The sequence below is a fragment of the Podarcis filfolensis genome (genome assembly GCF_964270895.1).
Source record: "Podarcis filfolensis genome assembly, chromosome: 3".
Classification (NCBI taxonomy): domain Eukaryota; kingdom Metazoa; phylum Chordata; class Lepidosauria; order Squamata; family Lacertidae; genus Podarcis; species Podarcis filfolensis.
Genome location: NC_139606.1, coordinates 120,504,169 through 120,529,336, shown reverse-complemented (window position 1 = coordinate 120,529,336; position 25,168 = coordinate 120,504,169). Strand labels below are relative to the sequence as shown.

The window sequence follows — 25,168 nt, the reverse complement described above, 5'->3', positions numbered from 1 at the left end:
TCATTCCCTCAAGGACAGGGTATGCCCACCTGTGGCGAAAATGGGGACAGTGTCCCTGGGGAGTGCAAAAGCACCATGCATACAGTCATACCTCATATTACGTTTGCTTCAGGTTGAACATTTTCAGGTTGTGTCCCACGGTGACCTGGAAGTACTGGAAAGGGTTACTTCCGGGTTTCGCCACTCGCACATGTGCAGACGTGCAAAATGACGTCACGTGCATGCGCAGAAGCAGCAAATCGTGACCCGCAGACACGGTTTGTGTTCTGCTCATGTTGCGAACGGGCCTCCGGAACGGATCCCGTTCACAACCATAGGTACCACTGTACTCACTTCTCTCCCAACTGGAGGCCATGTTAACCCAGCTGGGGGAGAATTTGTATTTTGCTTGCCAGCACATTGAAGGCACATCAGGAAACAAACAGAAAGCCAATGCAATTGATGCAGGACCCGTGTGATGTAGTAAGCAAAGCTCACTCCAGAAAGCAATCTCCAGAAAGCAATGAAGAGCGCATGGCGGTAATCTAAGTGAGAGGCAATTCAGGCATGTATCCCGGCAGTCAGATCTGCTGCAAATGAGAGCAATTATTGAAATCTCTTGATTTGTGGAGGGGGGGGAGGGGGGAAGACAGACGGTGGTGCCGATGATTAAATGGGCTGCTTTTGCTCAGGCAAAACATCTGTAGGAATTTCAAGGCCCAGCAAAATAATCCTGGTCTGTTCAGCAGAACCGTCAGGAGTAGGGCTTGCACAACTCTTGACTCGCCCACAATGGAGAACCTACGGCAAATTGATCCTAGATCATCCCACTTGGTGTCAATGTCAATGACTGTATTATCAGGAACAAATAATTGGGGGATTGAGTTGCTGTGATTCAGGGAAAGGGAAAGTTAAGCAGCAGAAATGTTTTTCCCTGGGGCTCTTGGAAGGAAACGAATCTAGCCTGAGGCTGGCACAGGCTCCCTCTTGAGGTCCTCTAAGGTAGCTTCCTGATGACTGGTTTATTGAACTCTCATAGCATTGTAGAGCTGGAGGGAACCCAAGGGTCATCTAAACCAACCCTCTGCAATGCATTCATCCTGGTTTGTTTGCAGGGGGGTCAGACCAGGGCTTTTTTCCCAGCTGGAACTTGCCAGAAATCAGTTCTGGCACCTCTCAGATGGGAGCCGTTGCCATTCTAAGAGAATGAGGGAGGTGTTCATGGTGAGTTCGGCCACCTCTTTTTCTAGAAAAATAGCTGTGTTAGACAACATTAAGGCACAAAATTATTCCACACTTTCCAATGAACTTCCCCTCCTATCTCTTTATGGAAGAAAGTCTTTTCTTTGGTCAAATCTTTTTTATTACGTTTTACATAGCAGATTTACATTCAAACATGAAAGCTCATACCAAGAACTAACTTAGTTGGTCTTTAAGGTGCTACTGGAAAGAAAAATTTTTGTTTTATTCAAACATGAAACATCAACATCAGCATTAAGGATTGTCTGAATCCTTCAACTCCCTTCCACCCTTCCATGGTTACCACTATCAATCTTTTTCCCACTGTGTCTCTTATTTTTCTTAAATAATCCATTTTTGCCATGGTTTTTAGTACATTACAAGCGTTACTCACATCCTGCCCAAGTTTTTAATTGTTTACAGTGTTCTCTTAAATACATTATAATTTCCCTCTTAAAGTTCTTCTCTGCCTGGTTCCTGGTTTTCCAGTCCATTTCACCATTTTGCCATCATCAACCATTCATCTCTGGTCTCTGGTCTTCTTTCCATCTCTGGGCCAGTAGTATCCGCACTACTGTCAATTATGTACATAAATAATCGTTTCTGCTCCCTTTATGGTGGAAAGTCTAATCTTTTGGAGAGACGAGTTTGTTGCACGAGACCTTCAAATCCATTTTGATTCTGCAACCTGGAATTTGCTTGAAATTCACTCGGAAATTATGAAAGCCCAGAAGTAACCCCCTAATCTTTGATACCCTGCAAACCACAAGGAACGCCTTTTTATCTTTGTCGTGATATTGTGATAGGAATTTTGAGGTCTTAGATATATGTTAAATGTTCATAAGTGTACCAGCCAAGCACGTACATAGATCAGCGCAGGAAGACCGAGCTGAAACCATTTTGATTCCCAAAATGACCAAATGTTTTCCCTGCAAGGAGGGAGAGGGGTCAGAGAGCCTTCCCATTGTCTCAGGAATTGACTACCGTAATTAGCATTTTAATGGGTGACAGACTATCAGGAAAGGCAAGCAGATAACCTGGCAAACAGGAAAAACAACATTCAAATTTCTGTTTTAGACCGCCTTTTCTGTGATGTAGGTATGATGTTTCTGGGGGTGGTCTTGATCTACAGGGTGGCAATTTCAAAAGTCCATATAAGGCCTTGCGCGCCATTGTTCTGGGTTCCTCCTCCTTTCCTGCGTGTGAGGGGAGCACCCTATTGCAACAGATCAATAAAGATCAGGCTTACTAGCTGCTTTGCTTCTCAATATTCTCTGGTTGGCATCTGTTATTTTCTCCTACCAATAGGGAACCTATGTAGGGACTCTATATGGGCTCTTGGATACCCCATAAGGGAAAATGGGCAGATTTTTGTTCACAACACTACCCTGCTGAGCCACTGATGTTCCTGCTGCTGCCACCATCATCACCACATTTCTCCCTCTTTCTCTCTCTCTCTGAGGTCATATTATCCTCTTAAGGCTTTAGAACCATCTGTAATTATGCCTTGCAACTCCAGGGCAAGTTGAAAGCTGATTTTACTGCCCAGTTTTCATTTTCATCGCTGCTGAGATCAGTCAACGAGGAAATTTCCCATCATCCACTTGGGAAGCTCCAAGAAGGTCAGTAGACAAGCCACCACCTTTAGGGGCTCAGCAAGCTTCTTTGGAGCCCTCTAGTGGGAACCAGTTGCATTTTGGGGGGACCAGCGAAGATGGCTGCCGAGAGGAGGATCATGGGTAATTCTTTGGTCACAGATGACGAGGGCAATGCTGACAGTGGGGGGGGGGGCTCTTAACTTTCACTTGTCTTAGGAAGACCTCTGTTTTGGAGCTCATTTTTGTCTTTGTGAAGAGGTCTGCTTGTCCAAATTAGAGGAGAAGGGAACAATTTCACTTGGTGTAAATCTGGCAAGTGATGCCCAAATGCCAATGTGTGGGAATGTTCAGGGATGCAGGAGAGGATATATTGTCTGATTATAGCCTTTCCAAGTTGTGTTAACAAGTTCACAATTTAGCATAGTAACATTTCCCTTTTTAAAATCACAGCGGATGCGTTTGCTCAGGCTCGCTAAAGCCTCTATAATAACTGTTCTGGTGTTTTCCCCTCATTCCCTCATAAAAGATAAGACACAACACAGTCTTCTATAAAAGTATAAAAAGAGTTTACTCACTCACATTCTGTTCACAGATGAATCCCAGAAGGCAGACTTAAGTTACAAAAGTAATATACACCTGGAAACTATCTCATAAGGAGACAGTCTCTTTGTCCTCTCTTGGCTGGAGCCAAGAGAGCATTTTTGGCTAAGCAGATGTTGCTTCTTCGATGAAAGTAGTCACAGAGAGAGAGATGGCTGCCCTGCCCTGTGCTCTTGTTGTTACCTGCACAGGTGAGGCCACACCCACCTCTAGTCACATGCAGAGGAAGTCTGTCCCAGCCCAGAAGGAAACAGGAAGTTGACCTGCTGGCTGGACAAACATTCCTCCCCATGTGTAAACATGTTCACTCTAGGAATGTTGTACTTGACTGCTCTTGTGTTTCACATCCCACACAATGGCCCACAAAACTTCCCAGCATGTGCTCATCGAGGTAACATTCGGTTACTCCTTTCCTGACAGAGATACCAGAGTAAACATCCTCAGAGCGTGGTGAGGATGCAGGCTGTTCTTACTTTATCTGTAAGCTACCTTGGTGCCCTGTCAGCTGAAAAGGCGGGGCATAGATTCATCACCACCACCATCATCACAATGAATTTCTCCCTCGTTCTCTTGGAATGGCAATGGTACCCATCTGAAAGGTGCCAGAACTTAGTTCCGGCAAGGTCCAGCTGAAAAAAAAGGGGAATTTGTCCAGCCCTCTTTTAAACCCATCCCGGTTGGCAGCCATCACTCCCTCTTGTGGCAGGGAGTTCCACAGTTGAACTCCATGCGCTGCGCGGAAGAAGAACTCCCTTTTGCCTACCTCGAACCTTCCAATGCTCAGCTTCCCTGGATGCCCCAAAGTTCTAACGTGACGAGAGACGGAGAAACACTTTTCTTCCTCCACTTTCTCCATGCCATGCATAATTCAGGACTCCGTGCATAAATATGTCAAGAGTCTCTGCCAAGAAAACTTGAATTCTGCGCCATTTATGCATTATTTATCAAAATGGCACCCGCCGGCTTGTTTCTCGCACACGTGCCGAGGGAATAGAGGTGGGAAGTGTCCCACTTTTGCAAGAGATAGTCCTCTACTTGAAGAATTGCCCGGTACGAGTCTCAGGGAAAGGTACAGAGGGGCCTTGGACTGGCCAGGGAACAGGGAGCAGCAGGGTGGACCAGCACAGACCTGGCCGGAGTCCTGGCCACAGTCTCTTGTTCCCCAGATGGTGGGATCATAGAATTGTAAAATTGGAGATCCCCAAAGGCCATCTAGTTCAACCTCCTTGCAATGCAGGAATGACAGCTAAAGAATAATCCCTGTAAGAAATAATAATAATAATAATAATAATAATAATAATAATAATAATAATAATAATAATAATGTGGTACCTCTGGTTGCAAGGGGGATCCGTTCCAGAGGTCCGGCCAGATCCCGAGGTTTTCACAACTGGAGAAACCACGTCTGCGCATGCGCGCGTGGCAAAAACCTGGAAATATACTTCTGGGTTTGCTGCTTACGTATCCCGAAGTTTATGCAACCGGAGGGATATGTAAGTGGAGGTACGACTGTAATAATAATAATAATAATAATAATAATAATAATAATAATAATAATAATTTATTATTTATACCCCCACCCATCTGACTGAGTTTCCCATTTCCCCAGCCACTCTGAGTGGCTCTCAACAGAATATCAAAAACACGATAAAACACCAAACATTAAAAACTTCCCTGAACAGGGCTGCCTTCAGATGTCTTCTAAAAGACTGGTAGCTGTTCTTCTCTTTGACATCTGATAGGAGGGCGTTCCACAGGGCAGGCGCCACCACCGAGAAGGCCCTCTGCCTGGTTCCCTGTAGTTTTGTTTCTCCCAAGGAGGGAACCGCCAGAAGGCCCTCAGAGCTGGACCTCAGCGTCCGGGCAGAACAATGGGGGTGGAGATGCTCCTTCAGGTCTACTGGACCGAGGCCGTTTAGGCTGGCCAACCAACCTCTGTTTAGAAACCTCCACTGACAGTGAATCCACTTCTGAGGGAGTCTATTCCACGGACAGCTCTGACCACCAGAAAGTCCTTGCTAATGCTAAGCATTGTCCAGACCCATTAGAGATTTTTCAAAATTCTACCTGCAGAACTTTCTTGGGAAACAGAACAAAAACATCAAAGATACACACAAATTATCCATGCAATGTATTTTTAATCTTTGTTGGAGGCCGCCCAGTGTGGCTGGGGAAACCCAGCCAGATGGGCGGGGGTACAAATAATAAATTATTATTATTATTATTATTATTATTATTATTATTATTATTATTATTGAATTGGAAGGGACCCCATGGGTCATCTAGTCCAACCCCCTGCAATGCAGGGATCTAAGCTAAAACATCCATGACAGTTAATTTTCAACCTCCAAAAAGAGAGAGCTCTTCCTGCTTTTCATATAGCCCTGTGGAAAGCCTCCAGGTTATGGCCTTTTCACTGTACATAGGCACTTCCATTTCAGTGCAAATTGAACAAATTATTCTCCAGCTCCCTAAAGCGTCCTCGTAAGGTTTGGCGTCCTTGATCAGTCTTGGTCATCCTCCTTGGCCCATTTTCTTACATGGTAAAAGGTAAAGGGACCCCTGACCGTTAGGTCCAGTCGTGGCTGACTCTGGGGTTGCGGCGCTCATCTCGCTTTACTGGCCGAGGGAGCCAGCGTACAGCTTCCGGGTCATGTGGCCGGCATGACTGAGCTGCTTCTGGCGAACCAGAGCAGCGCACGGAAACGCCGTTTACCTTCCCGCCGGAGCGGTACCTATTTATCTACTTGCACTTTGACGTGCTTTCGAACTTCTAGGTTGGCAGGAGCAGGGACCGAGCGACGGGAAATCACCCCGTCGTGGGGATTTGAACTGCCAACCTTCTGATCGGCAAGCCCAAGGCTCTGTGGTTTAACCCACAACGCCACCCGCGTCCCTTTTCTTACATGAGTTGCAAGTATTTAATTTGCATGCTGCTTAATGCCTTCTACGCAGTGTACAAAGTGTAAAAAAAACCCCCTTGCGCAAATCTTAAAATAGGAGCGCCCATAAAATAAATCCATCCAACTTTTAAATTGAAACGTCAGAGCATAAAGCTCCACAATGAGAAGACACAATGTTGTGATTCAAGAAATGAGAGCTGGCTGGAAAAGTACATGGCGGCAGGTAGAGAGACGTGGAGTTCAATCTTCGCTAAGGCTCCACGTGGCTTTGCTGATATTATTATTATTATTTTATTTATACCCTGCCCTCCCCGGCCAGAGCCAGGCTCAGGGTGGCTAACACCAATAAAATTTCAGTAAAAACATAATGGGGGGGGGGGGAACCAATTTAAAATACAGGTGAAGATGCAATTTAAAATGCAGCCTCATTTGAAAAGTAGCCCATAGATCAACCGCCGCTTCCGTGCAAATTAAATTTAGAAACGTCTTTCAGTGACCTCCCTGCTTGCAGCGGCAAAATTATTGGGGAGCTTCCTCAAGCATCATGAAATTCAAATGATTGTTTCTTTTTGAATAGAATGAAGGGTGTGCCCAATTGTGGGACCCTTGTCTTACCTGTCTTGAATGAAGTTGCGAAAATATAAATAATAATAAAGATGGGGATGGTAATAATAATAATAATAATAATAATAATAATAATAATAATAATAATGATGATGATGATGATGATGAAATGATACATTCAAGATGGCGCAAGCTTGCTTCCTCCTGCTCCAGAGGGCAGGACTTGAACCCATGGCTTCAAGGGACAAGAAAGGAGATTCCTACTAAACAGTAGGAAGAACTTTCTCACAATAGGAGCTGTTTGATTATGGAACAGACTCTCTCAAAAGTGGGTCGACTCTCTCTCTCTTTTTTAAAGAAATATTTATTAAGATTTTACAAAAACAAATATACAAAAACACATAATAAAAATAAAAAAATAAAAAATAAGTAAAACATACAGAAAAAAACAAGAAAAATTAAAAACAATTATTTTTCATAACATAAAACTCATTTGCTTGTTTCTTTGACTTCCTCACACCTCCCCTTCTTGTATTCCCATTTAAATAATCAAATCAGCAAATCCTTACCCTCTTTCATTTATCTTATCTCTATAACTTAACATTTTATAACTCAGTATTTTCATCCATTATCAATTCGTTTTTGCATATTCTTATTAACTTTGTTGCCAATACCACTTATTTCCAATCCAACACCATTTTAGTTATTTATTTATTTTTACCTAATTATACCCTTCTTCCATATTCTTAAAGCATTACAGCTGGAAACCACTTAATTTCTATCCAACATCATTCTAACATTCATTAATTTTGCAATATTTCTGTAAATAGTCTTTAAATTTCTTCCAATCTTCTTCCACCGCCTCTTCTCCCTGGTCGCGGATTCTGCCGGTCATTTCTGCCAGTCCCATATAGTCCATCATCTTCATCTGCCATTCTTCCAAAGTGGGTAAATCTTGTGTCTTCCAATACTTTGCAATAAGTATTCTTGCTGCTGTTGTAGCGTACATAAAAAAAGTTCTGTCCTTCTTTGGCACCAATTGGCCGACCATGCCCAGGAGAAAGGCCTCTGGTTTCTTCAGGAATGTATATTTAAATACCTTTTTCATTTCATTATAAATCATTTCCCAGAAAGCCTTAATCCTTGGGCACGTCCACCAAAGGTGAAAGAATGTACCTTCAACCTCCTTACATTTCCAACATTTATTATCGGGCAAGTGATATATTCGACTCTCCTTCCTTGGAGGGTTTTAAGCAGAGGTTGGATGGCCACCTGTCATGGATGCTTTAGCTGAGATTCCTGCATCACAGGGGGTTGGACTAGATGACCCTTGGGGTCCCTTCCAACTCTATGATTTTATGATTATTAGCTCCTACAAGTCTACATCCTGACCTGGCCACCAGGAGGTCCAATTGAATTGAATGCAGCTTACTTCTGAGAAGGGCAAGCTGGGTGGCGTGCAAATTTACATACTGTTTCTCTTTTGTCCTTCATACTCATGGACGGCCTTACTGTCTTCCATAAATTTGTCTGATCTCCTTATTTGAATTCCATAAAGGTAAAGGGACCCCTGACCGTTAGGTCCAGTTGTGGCCGACTCTGGGGTTGCGGCGCTCATCTCACTTTATTGGCCGAGGGAGCCGGCGTACAGCTTCCGGGTCATGTGGCCAGCATGACTAAGCCACTTCTGGCGAACCAGAGCAGCGAACGGAAACGCCATTTACCTTCCCGCCAGGGCGGTACCTATTTATCTACTTGCACTTTGACGTGCTTTTGAACTGCTAGGTTGGCAGGAGCAGGAACCGAGCAACGGGAGCTCACCCCGTCACGGGGATTCAAACTGCCAACCTTCTGATCAGCAAGTCCTAGGCTCTGTGGTTTAGACCACAGTGCCACCTGTGTCCCTATTTGAATTCCATAGCAGCCTATATATTCACCTCTCTTGCTTAATGCACACTGCCTGCTATGTGTGCAGGCAGTAATGTAAATTGAGTTGTTGTTGTTGTTTAGTTGTTTAGTCGTGTCCGAATCTTTGTGGCCCCATGGACCAGAGCATGCCAGGCCCTCCTGTCTTCCACTGCCTCCCGCAGTTTGGTCAAACTCATGCTGGTAGCTTCGAGAACACTATCCCACCATCTCGTCCTCTGTCGTCCCCTTCTCCTTGTGCCCTCCATCTTTTCCAACATCAGGGTCTTTTCCAGGGAGTCTTCTCTTCTCATGAGGTGGCCAAATATTGGAGCCTCGGCTTCAGGATCTGTCCTTCCAGTGAGCACTCAGGGCTGATTTCCTTCAGAATGGATCGGTTTGATCTTCTTGCAGTCCATGGGACTCTCTTCCCCATTACAAATGGCCAGGGCTGGATTGAGGTTGGATGTGGCCCTCAGCTCCTGAAGGGAATGGGGCCCTTTCTATGTCCAGCTGTCCTTTGCCAACAACAAATTGTCTCTGTTTTGTGTTGAATATATGCTCTATGGTCATTTGTGGACCTCATAGGTATCTCAAGCCATTTGCCCATGTTGCCTTGCAACCAGTCCATGCAGAATGTGGGGACCCTATATATAGAAAGGAGCAAACCAGGGATAGTTGAGGGAGCGGCTGGCAGGCAGGGCCCATGACTTACATCCTAGGAGCCTACACAACACAAAACACTGTTACTGTATGTGGGTTTTATTTCATTTGTTTTTTCATCTTATATTTTGGAAATATACATCCAGTTTTTTCCCCTTTAGATTTTTTTGGGGCCCCCACATAAATCCGGGACTGCAAAGGGCCAGCAATGGGGAGCAACCTAGCTGTCTAGTTTGTCTCGAAGGCCTGGCTTCTCCTGCCCGGTAACAGCCATGGCTGCTGAGATTTATGGATATTGTCATTTCTTGTATCCGATTTAACTAGGGATGGAAGGACCTGTCAATTCCTGATCTCTCACTTTCTCATTCCCCCCCAGTCTTAAACACAGTCCTCTGCATCTGGTGGCGATTTGTGATTACCAATGACAATTTGTCAGGATTTCAGTGCAAATCTGTCCTGATAAACACAGATTCATTTTCTGCAAGCCATTCCCCCTATTTTTTTGGTACGTTATTTGCACTAATATCTTCATTCTTATGCACATGCTTCCGTAATATTTGCATTTATTGCTTGCTTGGAGCACTGCATTGCAAAATTCGGCTATGTGCGAATTTTGAAGGACGTCTGAATCTCAATCTGCGTATCGCCTTGGAAAGTGTGGACTGGGTAGAGCTGGTTTTAAACATGTTCTGCATTGGATTTCTCCTCCACTCCTAGATTCGACTGCCTGAAATTTCTGTTTGGGTGCAAGCATCAAGCAGTCTTCCAAATTGAAAGGGGGGGCAGAAACTGTGCCCCCACCCCCAATGGCAGTAACCTGTCATGCAAGCCCCCTGGAAAACCTGACCTTTAAAGCCTTTGTCCGAAACTGGAACGAGAGTTTTTGCTTTCCAGTTCCGTACATCCCAGCTGGCAAATTAACCACACTTTGTGACGGAGAACCAGAAGGTGAAATATCAAGAGGTTTGCCTCCTTCCCTGCAATGGGTGCTGAAATCAGCAGAGGGGGCTCTCTTTGTAGTTCCTCCATCCTCAGAGGCTCAGGGGTGGCTCTGGTCCAGCAGGATATGGTCTTCTCAGTGGTGGCCCCTAAGCTATGGCACCTTTGTTGTATGGCTTCTAAAGGTTGTGGAAGAAACACCTCTTTGCTCTTGACACTGGAGTAGTATGTTCTTAGAACCCACCTTGTTTTTAGGGTCGAAAGTTGTTTCAGCTGTCGAAAGGCGGTTGGAGGATGGATGGCGGCCAACAGATTGAGGCTGAATCCTGACAAGACAGAAGTACTATTTTTGGGTTGACAGGGGGCCGGCTGGTGTGGAGGACTCCCTGGTCCTGAATGGGGTAAATGTGCCCCTGAAGGACCAGGTACGCAGCCTGGGAGTCATTTTGGACTCACAGCTGTCCCTGGAGGCACAGGTCCATTCTGTGTCCAGGACAGCTGTCTACCAGCTCCATCTGGTACGCAGGATGAGACCCTCCCTCCCCGCAGACTGTCTCGCTAGAGTGGTGCATGCTCTGGTTATCTCCTGCTTGGACTACTGCCATGCGCTCTACGTGGGGCTACCTTTGAAGGTGACCCGGAAACTACAATTAATCCAGAATGCGGCAGCTAGACTGGTGACTTGGAGCGACCGCTGAGACCACATAACACCAGTCTTGAAAGACATTCATTGGCTCCCAGTACGTTTCTGGGCACAATTCAAAGTGTTGGTGCTGACCTTGAAAGCCCTAAACGGCCTTGGCCTAGTATACCCGAAGGAGCATCTCCATCCCAATTGTTCAGCCAGGATACTGAGGTCCAGCGCCAAGGGTAAGGTTACCAGATTTTTTCCAATGAATCCGGGGATGCTTTTCAACTTCCTACCAAATAGATGGATTTTGTCAGGGGACTGATTAGTAAATCCGGGGAAATGGGGTTGTCTGGTAACCTTAACCAAGGGCCTTCTGGCGGTTCCCTCCCTGTGAGAAGTGAGCTTACAGGGAACCAGGCAGAGGGCCTTCTCGGTGGTGGTGCCCGCCCTGCGGAACACCTCCCATCAGATGTCAAGGAAATAAGCAACTATCTGACTCTTAGAAGAAATCTGTTTAGGGAAGTTTTTAATGTTTAATGTTTTATTGTGCTTTTAATTCTGTTGGGAGTCGCCCAGATGGGCGGGATACTTTGTTGTTGTTGTTGTTGCTGCTGTTTATTTTTAATGTTGTTTTGTAATGTCAAAGAGATAAACAACTACCTGACATTTAGAAGACATCTGAAGGCGGCCCTGCTCAGGGAAGTTTTTAATGTGTGACATTTTGATGTATTTTTAATCTTTGTTGGAAGCAGCCCAGAGTGGCTGGGGAAACCCAGCCAGATGGGCGGGGTACAAATAATAAATTATTATTATTATTATTATTAGTAGTAGTAGTAGTAGTAGTAGTAGTAGTATTAAATGCTGTAATCTGCCCTAGTGTCAGGCACTGGCTGGATGAAGAGGAATGGTGGAAGAACCAACCCAGGGAAAGCACAGAGGGAGATAATTTGGATTCTGGATCCTAGCGGTGGGAATAGCGGTTTAGGCCCACACCCCAGAGGAGGGGAAGAGCTGAGAAGTGCTGGAGGCTGGGATCTTGGAGAAGGAGAAAGAGGAGGAAACAGGCAGGTGGCCCAGCACAAGGCAGAGACAGGAATCTGACCTGGCAGCTCCACCACAAAGCCACCCTGACAGCTTCTCTTCTGACAGCCGGCAAGCCCCCTCCACTCCCAGAACAAGGTGTCTGATGCATGTTGCAGAGCGGAGAGCCAGGCAGACACAGAGAGGGTCCCTTGGGAGTTGCGTAGACAGAGTGAAGTGCCGGACTCAGAGGGATAAGGAGAGGAGGGGGCGACGGCGTTACAAGCCAGTCCGGGCAACTGCTTCATGTAGACAGGATCAACCCTGAGAAGTCTCCATTCTGCTTCCTTAATGGAAAAAACACACGAATTAATTGTAAATTAGCTGGTGGTTCCCTGTCTTTCCCTGATCTGTGAACGACCTGCTCTCCTTGTCAGCTCCCTGACAGTTGGACTTTAAGGTGAAGAGTACAGTGGATGCTCGGGTTGCGAACGCAATCTGTGCGGGATGCACGTTCGCAACCCGAAACGTTCGCAACACACACGGGATGCAATTCGGCGCTTCTGCGCATGCGCGACTGCCGAAACCCGAAAGTAACCTGTTCTGGTACTTACGTGTTTCGGCGGTCCACAACCCGAACAAACGCAACCTGAAGCAGATGCAACGTGAGGTATGAATGAATTTATTAATACAGTCATAGACCAGCTTCAACACACACAATATCACAGATCATAAAAAAATATCAGGAATACAAGGGACAATATGCAATAACAAGAATTTAAATATAAAAATTAAAATTAATTGTTAGCGTGCCCCCTGTAATTAACATTTAGGGGATTGGACATTATGGGATACCACTTGCTTCCTGCGATTGATTGCAGACGCACAGAATTTAGCTACATTTAATGTAGTCTTGGGCTTCTTGTCCTCTAGCAGTAGTTTTAGACTATGGTATTCCGATTCTTTCCTAGACTTTTGCAAAACAGGTGTAATAAAAGTCAAACGTATATCCTCATAAAGACAACAACGTAATAGTACATGTGAAGCAGTTTCAACTTCCAACGAGCCACAAGGACAGACCCGTGCTGTGTATGGTTTACCCTCAAATCTGCCCTGAAGTAAGGCAGAAGGGAGAACGTTAAATCTGGCGAGGGTAAAAGACCGTCTGTATTTGGGTACCTGAAGACCTGACAAATAGTTAGCTGGAGAGAAACCTCTCCCATGGTCCCTTATTGCTGGATGTTTAATCATTTCGCTCATGTGGCATTGTAGTTCTACGTCCCAGATACGCTGGTGAATTGTAGTCCTAGCTTTCTCGAAGCCTGTCGCTATCAGGGTCTGCTGTGGGATCCCCAAGCCTTTGAGCTTTTCCAGCAGTGTAGCTTTCCATCTGGATTGGTAGGTATCTAATAAGGTTAAAGGTGCCAGCCCAACCGGGAAGAAAATAAGCTTTAGCCGATAATGGATCTTCAATATCCATATCCGAGTACTGATAGGAATTTGCCCAACCTCCATACGGATATGCAAGAGGGGATCCCCAGCAGGCAGCGGAAAAACTTAGTTTGAAATGCCTCTAAGCGAGTAAGGTTTTTAAAACTGCAGATCTGGGATCCATATAACAATTGTGATAGTATTTTGGCAGCAAAGTCCTGGGAGGTTGCCGGTATAACGTGAGGTATGACTGTACTTAACAATAAATAACTAAATATGTGATTCTGCGGAGGAAGCACACCTTGGGCACTTTGCACAGCCACACCACACTCCGTGACTTTGTTCCCCTCCGATTCCCCCCTCCACCCTTCCAAGTTTCCGTTTGCCCATCCCTTTCTCCTCCCCACACAGCCCTCCATGCCCCATACGGTGAGTCCTACGACAAGGCCGACCCCCCACGTCCCTGACCCCCCATCCCCCCCTTTGCCCCCTCGCTTTGCTTGAGTGGGCGCTGCTCCTGCCTGCAGACTTGGTGGTGTGGCTCTGCTGCATGCCCAGGCTGAAGGGATGGGGTGGCGACATCGGGGGTGGCAGCAACATCATCATGGCGATGGAGCCTTGTGGCTTCTCCGGGCTCTTGTACCAGAAGCAGGAGCACATGGACCGGAAGAGGAGGACCGTGGCCCAGACACACCACCACCGAGTTTGCAGGCCAGAGCGGCGCCCATCTTGACTCCCCTCCCTTCTCTCCGGCTGCCATTTTGGACGAGGAGGAGGAGGCAACTCCCAGCACGCCTGCCTGCCGAGCCCAGACGAGGAGGTGGGAGGCCCTTCTCTCCACCTTCCTCCCCGCCAGCGACCGGTCCCTGTAACCCGCGAGGCTCTACTGACCGGGCTTGCCTCTGCTTTGTGTCTTTGTTCCGCAGGGTACGGCCACGCGGCCCCGAGCACTGATGGCGGGAAGGTCTTCTGCATGTTCTACGCCCTGCTGGGGATCCCGCTCACCCTGGTCATGTTCCAGAGCCTCGGGGAGAGGATTAACACGCTGGTGAGGTACCTCCTGCACCGCATCAAGAAGTGCCTTGGGATGAGGCGGCCGGAGGTCTCGATGGCCAACATGGTGACCATCGGCTTCTTCTCCTGCATCAGCACCCTCTGCATCGGGGCCGCCGCCTTCTCCTACTACGAAAACTGGACCTTCTTCCAGGCCTACTACTACTGCTTCATCACGCTCACCACCATCGGCTTCGGAGACTATGTGGCCCTGCAGAAGGAGCAGGCCCTGCAGACTCAGCCCCAGTACGTGGCCTTCAGCTTCATCTATATCCTCACCGGCCTGACCGTGATCGGCGCCTTCCTCAACCTGGTGGTGCTGCGCTTCATGACCATGAACGCCGAGGACGAGAAGAGGGACGCCGAGCACCGGGCGCTGCTCAGCCGCAACGGCCAAGCCAGCAGCGTCCACACCACGGACACCACGGCGTCCTCCACGGCCGCCGCGCTGGGTGGCGTGGGGGTGGGTGGCGGGGCTGGGGGGCGTGGGGGCCTCCGGAACGTCTATGCCGAGGTCTTGCACTTCCAGTCCATGTGCTCCTGCCTCTGGTACAAGAGCCGGGAGAAGCTGCAGTACTCCATTCCCATGATCATCCCCAGGGACCTCTCCACCTCGGACACCTGCATGGAACAGAGCCACTCGTCTCCGGGGCGGTACCCCGAGACGCCGCCCAACCGGTGCTTCTGCAACGCCCAGCGATCGGCCATCAGTTCTGTCTCCACGGGCCTGCACAGCCTCTCCGCCTTCCAGGGACTCATGAAGCGGCGTAGCTCGGTCTGAAGGCTGGCGAGACCCTCTCCGGGACTGTCCTAAATGGCAGAGGAAGTGGAGGAGGAGAGCGGTGGGCATGGGGTGGGGAGATAGGCACGCAGAGACCCCAGGAAGGGAAGGAACGGTGCCCACCGTAACCGAAAATTCCTACAGGTGACAATCTAAAGGGAAGGGAAGAGTCGACAGCTGGGCCGGGCATCGTGGGTGTGAGCCTAGGAGGACAGACCAAGAGATGGGTTGGCTCCCTGGGTCACGGGGAAACCGAGTCATGGAGAGCTCCGAGGGGGCTCAGCTGCAGAAAGGGGGGTGAGATATGGAGGTCAAGCTGCTCCAGAGGGGTCAGCTGCTTCGAGCCCATTCTTCCCTGGAAGGGAGTCTCGCCGGCCACACTACTGAATGCTCCCAGTTGCAGCAGCTCCGCAAAAATGTGAAACTTGAAAATCGGGGTGTCCCCCCCTGGGAGTGGGGTATGGGATAAAGTGGGGTGGCAGCGGCGGATCTCCTGGCTGAGTGTGATTTATACCTCTGTGTAGACTGATGGAAGGACATAGCATCTCTCCTCACCCCTGGCCAATAAATGGGGGGAAATTAAGTTCTGGGTCACCCCACGCCATTCATTTCATTCCCTTCATTTTAGGGGTGAGTTAGCTCCTTTCTCCCCTGTAAGGAGGGGTTTGTGCATCAAATATGGGGCAGCGAACTCCCACCCTAAGTGTGCAAATGTCTTCAGTTACGAATGGTGCGTGTTGGCGCTTGGGTGGCCAAAGGCGGCCATTGATGTGCTGCGTCCTGTTCATTCGGGGCGATCTCCACTCCAGGGGACAAGGCCATGCAAAGCAGCTCCTGGGTCGCGCACCTCTGGGCTTGTGTGTTTTCCGCAACGCGGATGAACTCGCCCCTCCTTGCAGCTTTATACAAGACCTTTTATGCAAGAGTACATGAAGCCCGTGAAACACCCACGTCCTGCTCCACGGGGCTCAGAGCTGTGCCCCATATCTCCCCAGTCTTGACCCACCCCTCCCTCTTTTTTGCCCTCAGCCCCTACAGCTTCCTCTCAAATCCGTCTCTGTTTTGGAGGGCGGTTGCGTTGCTCTTTTCTTTAGGCACAGCACAGGATCATGCCACCAACATCCTGATTTGTGGGGGCAAGCTCCGATCCATCACCCCTGCAGCCAAGAGATTCCCACTTTTCTAGGAACGGCTGTTTCCCTGCAAAAATGCAGTAGCCATACAAAAGAGGGGTATTTAGCAGGCAAAAATGAGCCAGTGAGAAGTCCATTGACCCCACCAGCCAGTTGCTCCTATTAGAAAACCAGCCACATCTCCGCCATTGATGTTGGCCAATGGCCTTGGAACAAACCTGCAAAGCCGCTGGGGGCATGCTAGAACGTTGTGGGGTCAGCCAGACCAGTGGCCCCCTCCCTCTGCCAACTCAGATCAGAGAAGCATCCGATCTGCCCATTTTGGTTTCTCATCTTTTCCAGTTCAGTTCTCCATGATTCCACACCAGTTTGGCCTCTGGTTCTTAGAATCATAGAACTGTAGAGTTGATGCCAGCCTCTGGTGTGAGCCAACAGACTTGCGCTGCCACAGTGTGGGACCCCAAAAGTGTGGCTTTTGGCCCAACACTCTGGGGCGGCCAGAGCACTGGAGCTAAAATAGGACATCTATTTTAGAGGTTGGGATCAGAAGCTACTTCTGTAGATTCAGAATGTCCCACTTAAAACAGGACAGTTGCGCAGGATGTGTTCCCCATCTTATATTACAGTCGTACCTTGGTTGTCAAACGTCTTGTACTTGTCCGGTTTGGCTCCCAAACGCCGCAAACCCGGAAGTGAGTGTTCTGGTTTGTGAACATTTTTGGGAAGCCGAACCTTCGACATGGCTTCCGATGGAGTGCAGGAAGCTCCTGCAGCCAATCAGAAGCCACACCTTGGCTGTTGAACGTTTTCAGAAGTCGAACAGACTTCCGGAACGAATTCCGTTTGAGAACCAAGGTACCACTGTCGTTGTTTCAGATGGTGGAAGCTGTGGCAGTGGACGAGGGGTTGCAAAGGAGGAGGGGTCCTGGCACTTCTCTTCCATCTCCAACGTCCTAGGTCAGTCCGGGAGCGGACGCCATCTTGCCACTCCCTTTGGGCAGCGCAATGTTTGGGGCTGGCCCTAGAGGCCGCTGTTCTTTCTGAGTGATGGTGGTGGTGGAGAACCCCTGTCTCCATTCTCTCCCTTCCTGGGGCAAGTTCTACTGACCTCGCCCTCCATCCGTGGCCTGCTCTGGAGCTAAGAGCATTAACTTTCTCCCGAGCATCCGTTGCTTCTCCTTCTGCACATTTGCTGAACATCGGTGTGCAGAGCACTCTGTGTGTGGTGCAGCGGAGGGAATCGCAAGGAAAGCAGAGAGAGGGGGGGGAGAGAGAGAGAATCACAGTCCAGCTCTGCTTCCCAAGTTAAACAGGCTCACGCACCAGCGAGCAAATTAGGCTAAGACGGTCTTAGGCGAAAGCTTTTTATATTTCTGCCCATGTGACCCCGGCCGCGGCGGCAGAGGCAACCCGCGAAGCGTCACGTAGGCAAAGGAGGAAGTCGAGGCCGGCTGGGTTGCAGACGAACCCTCTGGGATGCCGCCCTGTGCCCTGTGGCTGGTCCCAGAGTGGCAAAGCGTGGAGGGGGAAGATGGATGGGTCGATGGAGGAGAAACGTTCCCTGGGCTCTTTTCGGAAGGAGAAATGCATCTTTCAGCATGCGTGTGTGCATGTGTGCAATTCACGGCCCCGCTCGATAAAAACCCCTTTTCTGATCCGTCCATTTTGGCAAAGCTGTACAGGCCTCTTAGGAGGCAGAATTAGGCCAGGAAGCATTAAGCGAGCATATTGCTCTCGCCGCTGTCAATCATGCCCATTCCGCGTCGTTAAGCAATAGTGGCTTAACGGGGAGGGGAGGCACGGAGCGAATGAGATCTTCCCTCACGCATTTCATTACCTGGGAGTAAGAAGGGAGGCGAGAAAGCAATATCTGCCGGTTGGCTTCAATGAGCCACAGTTTCTCAAGCGGAGGATCAATTGTCCATGGAAACCCTGATCCAAGAGGAGCAAAGTCTGGGTTGCAGGATCCCAGGAAGTCAGGAAGCTGGTATTGAGACAAGCCAGGGTTCAGCCCAGCACAGGAGCCCTCATGCTGCCTAGCAGTGGCTGTCCAGGGTTCCAGGGACGAGTTCCGGGCAGGCGCTCTGCACATGCTCAGATGCACTTCTTTCGCAATTCAGATTCAGCATTGGGAACACAGTGAAGCCCTGGCTCAGGACCTCAAAGATGGCATTTACTGAAACTGAAACATGGCAGGGAGGTCTTGCGCGCCTCCTGTGTCCCTGGCCTTTGAACCAACACGCTGCTCTCCTGATAATGCCGGTCTAGAGTTCCGATCACTCCCGGCCAGCCGCTGGGGATTATGGGAGCTGTAGTCATATAGCATTTTCGCCTATCTGTGTTCTTCCCGGCATTCCTCATTAATTCCTTGCCTTTTTAAGGCAACATTTCACAACAGAGAACTGCATGCACCCGGCAACACGTACCTGGGTGACTTTGAATCTATGTGTTGTGTGAACAACTCCCATAGAAGTCTCTTCCAGCCCCACAATTCAACGATTCTGCGGTTGTAATCCAGGCTGCCTCAACCTCGGCCCTCCAGATGTTTTGAGACTACAATTCCCATCATCCCTGACCACTGGTCCTGCTAGCTAGGGATCATGGGAGTTGTAGTCCCAAACCACCTGGAGAGCCGAGGTTGAGGAAGCCTGTTCTAATCCCTCAGGAATACCCCTCTTCATGAGACCCTGAAAATATGGGTGCCCCCAGGGCGACAAAGAGGGCAGTTCCCACCCCCTCCATATGAACCATAATCTCCAGATCCCCATTTTTCATTCAAAAAATCAAGAATAAGTTTCTAGCCTTTGTAGAACCTGAGATAGGAGGCACAACGTACAGGTGCTTTTCTAATTTTTTGGGGACTGTTAACTTGCTCTCTCTCTTTCTGTGTTTTCCTTTGCCCCCATCCCCTTGGAAAATCCCTGATTGATGCCTGGGAATATCTGTTTGTCTGCAGGAGGCAAGATGAGTTTTTTGTTCTGTTCCAGCAAGGCTCCCCTGATGCACTTTCATCCATTTCATTTCATTTTTAAATTTGTATGCCGCTTTTAACTCACCCGAGTCACAAAGCGGCTTACGTACAATAAATAATACCATAGCAGAACACCGCAATCACAACATAAATCATGTAAAATAATTAACAAATCATCGGTAAAACAACCTCCTTCGATAAAGCACTGTTAACGAAACAGCTTAACAAATAGGCTAAACAGCACAACCACAAGAAAAGTCGTATTATAAAATTATCCTGAATACCATCAGTTTGCTGCGATTCCTGCATCTCAGGGGGTTGGGCTGGATGACCTTTGAGGCTCCCTTGCAACCAATTTTATGGTTATACCTGTAACCCTGCAATATAGTATGTGAACCTCAAATGTGTGTTGATAACTATGGTTCGCTTCGTGGAAATATTCAGGGAGGCAGGAGAGGATATATTGTTTATTAATATCCTTCCTAACTTGTGCTAGCAAGTTCTATAACTTAGCAGAGCTTCACTTTCCCCTTTCCAAACGCACAGCGGGTAGCTGGTTGCAGGCTTGTGTGAGCATCTCACTGTTAGGTTCCTGGTAAGTTCCCTTATATCCCTCTTAAAAGAATAAACACGCCACAATCTTGTGTAAAGTAGTTTACTCACATTCTGTTCACAGTTGGATCCCTGAAGGCAGACTTAGTTACAAATATGTACATGTGGATGTACCCCATATGGGGATAATCCCAGTGTCCTCTGTTGGCTGGAAGCCAACAGAGCATTTCTAGCTAAAAAGCTGATCCAACGATGCATGGCGTCAAAGAGAGAGTGTGCTGCGTGTCCTATCCTTTTGTGTTACCTGGACAGGTAAGGTCACACCCACATTCAGTCACACGCAAAGGAAGGATGCTCCAGCCAGGAGGAAACAGGAAGTATTCAACTGGCTGGACCAAACATCCCCCTGCATGTCCACTCTAGGAAAACGAGGAATGTTGTACTTGACTGCTCCTTATATATCACATCCCACACCCTAGAGGCAATTAGTCACACACACCTGAGCTGCGCAGGGAGAAATGAGTCTCAATTTACAAGCCCCAATCCCTGCGTTGCACGGGTTCGACTAGGTGAGCCTTGGGGGTCCCTTGCAACTCTGCAACTCTATGCTTCTAAGTCCTATTGAGCTCAACAGGACTTAACATTGAGTTACGTGCAACACGAATGACCCAAGCCGGGGTCATTTTGCAGTAGTTGGAGGTTCTCCATGTTCAGACAGCAGGACACACACACACACACACACACACACAATAATGTGGGTGCAGCGAACCCCAGATTATTTCCATCCAAGCTCCTTATTCTTGATCCACTGCTTGTTTCCGGGGAAATCCTAAATTCCACCCGCCTTTGCACATCCAAGGAAATGGGCACAGTTTCCTCACTTGGTGCGAGACGAGATCAAGAGCCCCTAGTTACCCCCAGTCTTAAACTCAGAGCCTCCGAATTTTTCCGAGATGGAAGCAACTTGCAGGGTTGTTATCGCAGAATAATAAGACCTCCCCCTTATCAAAGGATCTGGGTTCACGGTCTGGTTCCTTGAGCTATCAGAAGCGATTCTGCTGCAACGAATTAGCCGGGCAGGCTGCTGTCTATGAAAAAAAATGTGTTTTTAGAGTTATTTCCCTGTCCTGCTTCGAAATCAGGGACTTTTGCTGAATTCCTCGACTGCAGGGGAATTCCACAGGGCTTCACTGCTGACAGGGGAACAAAGATAGAAACCAGAAAAATGATAATAATCAGCCACAACACCCAGAAGCAATGAATGAGAGTGGCATTTGAAAGCTGTGGAGCACAGTTTAGGAGGGCTTGGCCACACGCACCTTTCACCCAGCTCTTTCCTGACACAGCTCTGTGCTTTAAAGCTCCATCTTTCCCCCCACGAAAAACCACTCTTGAGTGCATTATCAGAGCTAACGTCAATTCAGGTTTCCTGCGCATTGCTGTTTGTTCCGATTCAGCTTTAGAGATCGAGTTTCCGGTGGGGGGCGGGAAGGGCAGTGCTCGGACATTGAGGTTTAAAGTGTGGGAATGTTCAGGGATGCAGGAGAGCATATATTGTTTGATTATAGCCTTTCCAACTTTTGTTAACAAGTTCACAGTTTAGCAGAGTAACATTCCCCTTTTTAAACTCACAGCGGATGCGTTTGCTCAGGCTCGCTAAAGCCTCTATAATAACTGTTCTGGTATTTCCCCCGTATTCCCTCATAAAAGATAAGACACAACACAGTCTTCTATAAAAGTATAAAAAGAGTTTACTCACTCACATTCTGTTCACAGTCGGATCCCAGAAGGCAGACTTAGCTTAGAAAAGTAACATACCCCTGGAAACTATCTCATAAGGAGACAGTCCCTTTGTCCTCTCTTGGCTGGAGGCCAAGAGGGCATCTTTGGCTAAGCAGATGTTGCTTCTTCGATGCATGTAGTCAAAGAGAGAGAGATGGCTGCCCTGCCCTGTGCTTTTGTTGTTACCTGCACAGGTGAGGCCACGCCCACCTCTAGTCCCATGCAGAGGAAGTCTGTCCCAGCCCAGAAGGAAACAGGAAGTTTACCTGCTGGCTGGATAAACATTCCTCCCCATGTGTAGACATGTTCACTCTAGGAATGTTGTACTTGACTGCTCTTGTGTGTCACATCCCACATAAAGAGTGAGCCATGCCTGGAAAGAGTGGAGGAAATGTACGTGTGAACAAGGAAGTGTGCATTAGCTGAGATTCCTGCATGGCAAAGGGGTCAGGCTAGATGACCCTTGGTAGCCCCACCCCCAACTCAACAGTTCTATAATTCTTACAGCTTAAGAGCTGCAGTGATTCTTCCACAACCAGCTGGGAGAAATCATTGAGACTGGGTGAGTGGTTTATGGTGCAACTGGAGTGGGAAGAGGGTAGACAGAATCATTGAATCGTAATGTTGGGAGGGACCCTCAAGGATCATCCAGTCTAACCCCTGCAATGCAGGGACCTCAGCGAAAGAATCCCTGGCTGACATGCAACTGGGAGTGCAAAGGCCACTCAGCAAGCCAAAGGGAGGTGCCAGCTGTTTTTTCACATTGCCCCATTGCTCTGATGGGCAAACCGATCCCAAAACACCGATCAAAGGGAAATGCTTTGTTGCAAAATAAATCCAGAAATTCAAAACGCAAAAAGCTGGCCTTCTACTCTGTTGCAAGACTCTGCTGTGAAAGAATGAAGTCTGCCAAACGCAAAAAGGTGAAGCCTCCAGACGTGTCCCTGGTCGGAACTCGAACCCGTAGCCTCCTGCGCTGGCACTGGCACGCTGCTCCTGCCCATTGCTATGCCTCTGCTTTGCCAAAGAGCCGCTCTGCTTTCCTTTCCCGGCTAACGCTGCGCACCAAAGGCGGTGGGTCAAGTCTGGGGGGAAAGAAATCTCAGCCTAACTAACCTAAGCGCGAGATGCATTGCAAATCGGGGTTGGGCTGGATGACCTTCAGGGTTCCCTTCCAACTCTGCAGTCCTATCATTCTATGCTGCAGCTGCGTAACCGATGCAGCAAGATGCTGGGAATCAGGCTGGGGAGACACTCAAGACTAGGACTGAGCCCTGCGGCAATATTCCCTTCCTCTTCCTGTTCATTTTATGGGCCAGCCCACTTGGACTATTAGGGTATTTTGGGGGTTGGGGGCAGAATTCAAAGGTCACGGGGGAAATGGATCAAGCCGGTGTTTCGGCTTGCAAAGTTGCAAAGGTGACCCTGCATTTTGCTATTTTTTTCACAGGCGAAGAACAATTAACCCCCTCCCCCAATTTCTAATACTTGACAACATTGTATATAATGTTAGATATGGGATTTTAAAGAAGAGCTATTTATTATAAATGACGCTATGTACACACCATATCGACGTAGACATGATCTCTTTGCAAAAGTATTGCAGGGGGGAAATTTGCTTCCGAGCAATTGGGGAGAATTTTATTCTTAGCTGGGGTTTTTTTCACCCATAGAAAAATAAAGAGTTGGGGGGTGGGGGGGTGGAATAAAATGCTCCTGGACAAATCTTCTCTTTTTCTCATGCCAAAGCATATTTGTACTGCTCTTTTACTTTCATTTTAGAAACAAAATAAAGTCTGAATTCAAGATCAGCTGTCTCCCTCTGTTCTTTGAACCTCTCTCCCTTTCTAGACATCTGAGATGTGCTGCTTTTGTGGGTTATTGCTGAAGCTCAGGATTGCTGGGAAACAGACCCACTTCTCTGAGTAGGATAGCAGAGTCCTGTATGCTGAAATTGGTTGAATTGAATTTTATTATTACGGTCACAGACCAGTTCCGGCTCACTTATAGTATCAGGAAAATCATAAAACACCACAGGAATACATTGAATTGCAATTGGGTATAACAGAGACAATACAGATATAGAGGCAGTTAAAATCTTGGATCACTAAAATAAAACCTAAAATTTTCATTTAAAACCCTAATCATTTTGGTAGTACAGCTTGTTCCCTAGGTTTTATGGCAGTCACACAGAATTTGGCCACTCTTAGCATGATCTCTAGATCCTTGTCCTCTACCAGGAGTTTTAGACATTGAAGTTTGGACCCATTTGGAGATTTTTGTATAACGGGAGTGATAAATACCGAGCGTCGATCCCCGTAGAAACGGCAGCGTAGCAAGACATGAGAGACAGTTTCTACCTCCATCAAGCCACAGGGGCAGACTCGTTCCACGTATGGTTTACCCTCGAATCTGCCCCGCAATAAGGCAGATGGCAGCATGTTGGTTGAAATTTGTTCTTCAAACGCTCCCTCTGCAAACCCTGATGGCAAGCATTTTCCAAATGGCTGGATATTTGGCCAATATTTGATATTCAACGTCAACGTTTGACATGCAATGCTTCCTCCCGGTAGCAACCAACACTGAGCAGGATCTTGCCAGCAGACATGCAGCAGCATATAGGTTTCTCTACTGCAAAGCTTTAGCATATAAGCAAATGTGAAAAGAAAAGGCAATATCCTGCATCAGAGAGAGGAGGAAGAAATCGTGCCATATATGTAATGCAATTTTTTTTTTTATAATCCCAGATGTCTACTAACAGTTTTCTTGATATAATTACTTTGCAAATTTTTGCTTTTCAAGTGTTGCTGATTTTATCCATGTTTTGTTCATAATTCCCTTTTTGTGTACTCCACATAGAGATTTTTATGATGGAAATGGTCTATACATTTTTCTAAGTGAATGTATGAATAAATTACACACTTCAAAGATGTGAAGTAACAGTCAGAGTTTCCCAGTATCCAATCGCTGCTCTGCAAATCTTGCAATGTCTCCTAATCAGTTTCATATTATTAATTATATTCAATTATTCAGTTGAATTTAATCCATTCCCAAATATTATTGTGAATTGCCTCAACATTTAAGGTCAGCTGATGCAGCAGATTCAAATGGTTGTGGAGTCCAGATTTATTTCCCCAAACTAGCAGGGCCTTTTCTTCAACAGCCCCAGATGAATTTTGGATGACCTTCCTTCCAACGTTTTCTTGTCTTCCTATGTGCCTTCGCTCTGCATCATTCCACCGTGTCCCTGGTACTTGAAAGGTAATGTTTCCTTTGTGCTTTATTGTGTTTATTACTTGTCTATTTTCGGTTGTCATTTCAGTTCTGTATTTTCATCTAAATTCGATTTTAAGTTTTTATTTATTTACTTCTTTATCTGAAAACCAGGCTCACCGTTCTGCAAACCAGTCATTAAATCAAATTA

The 25,168-nt window shown here is 47.5% G+C and overlaps 1 protein-coding gene and 1 long non-coding RNA gene across 2 annotated transcripts in view; both read left to right on the top strand.

Moving 5' to 3' along the window:
• Window positions 1-23,552, top strand: part of KCNK3 (potassium two pore domain channel subfamily K member 3) — a 105,673-nt gene extending 82,121 nt beyond the window's left edge. The window contains exon 2 of the mRNA XM_083605564.1: window positions 14,399-23,552. Within this exon, the coding sequence (XP_083461690.1) occupies window positions 14,399-15,306 (908 nt within the window). The 3' untranslated portion in view covers window positions 15,307-23,552. The remainder of the gene's footprint in view (window positions 1-14,398) is intronic.
• LOC310758934 overlaps window positions 1-25,168 on the top strand; it is a 218,859-nt gene that overhangs the window by 120,543 nt on the left and 73,148 nt on the right. The gene's annotated exons all lie outside the window — the stretch shown is intronic.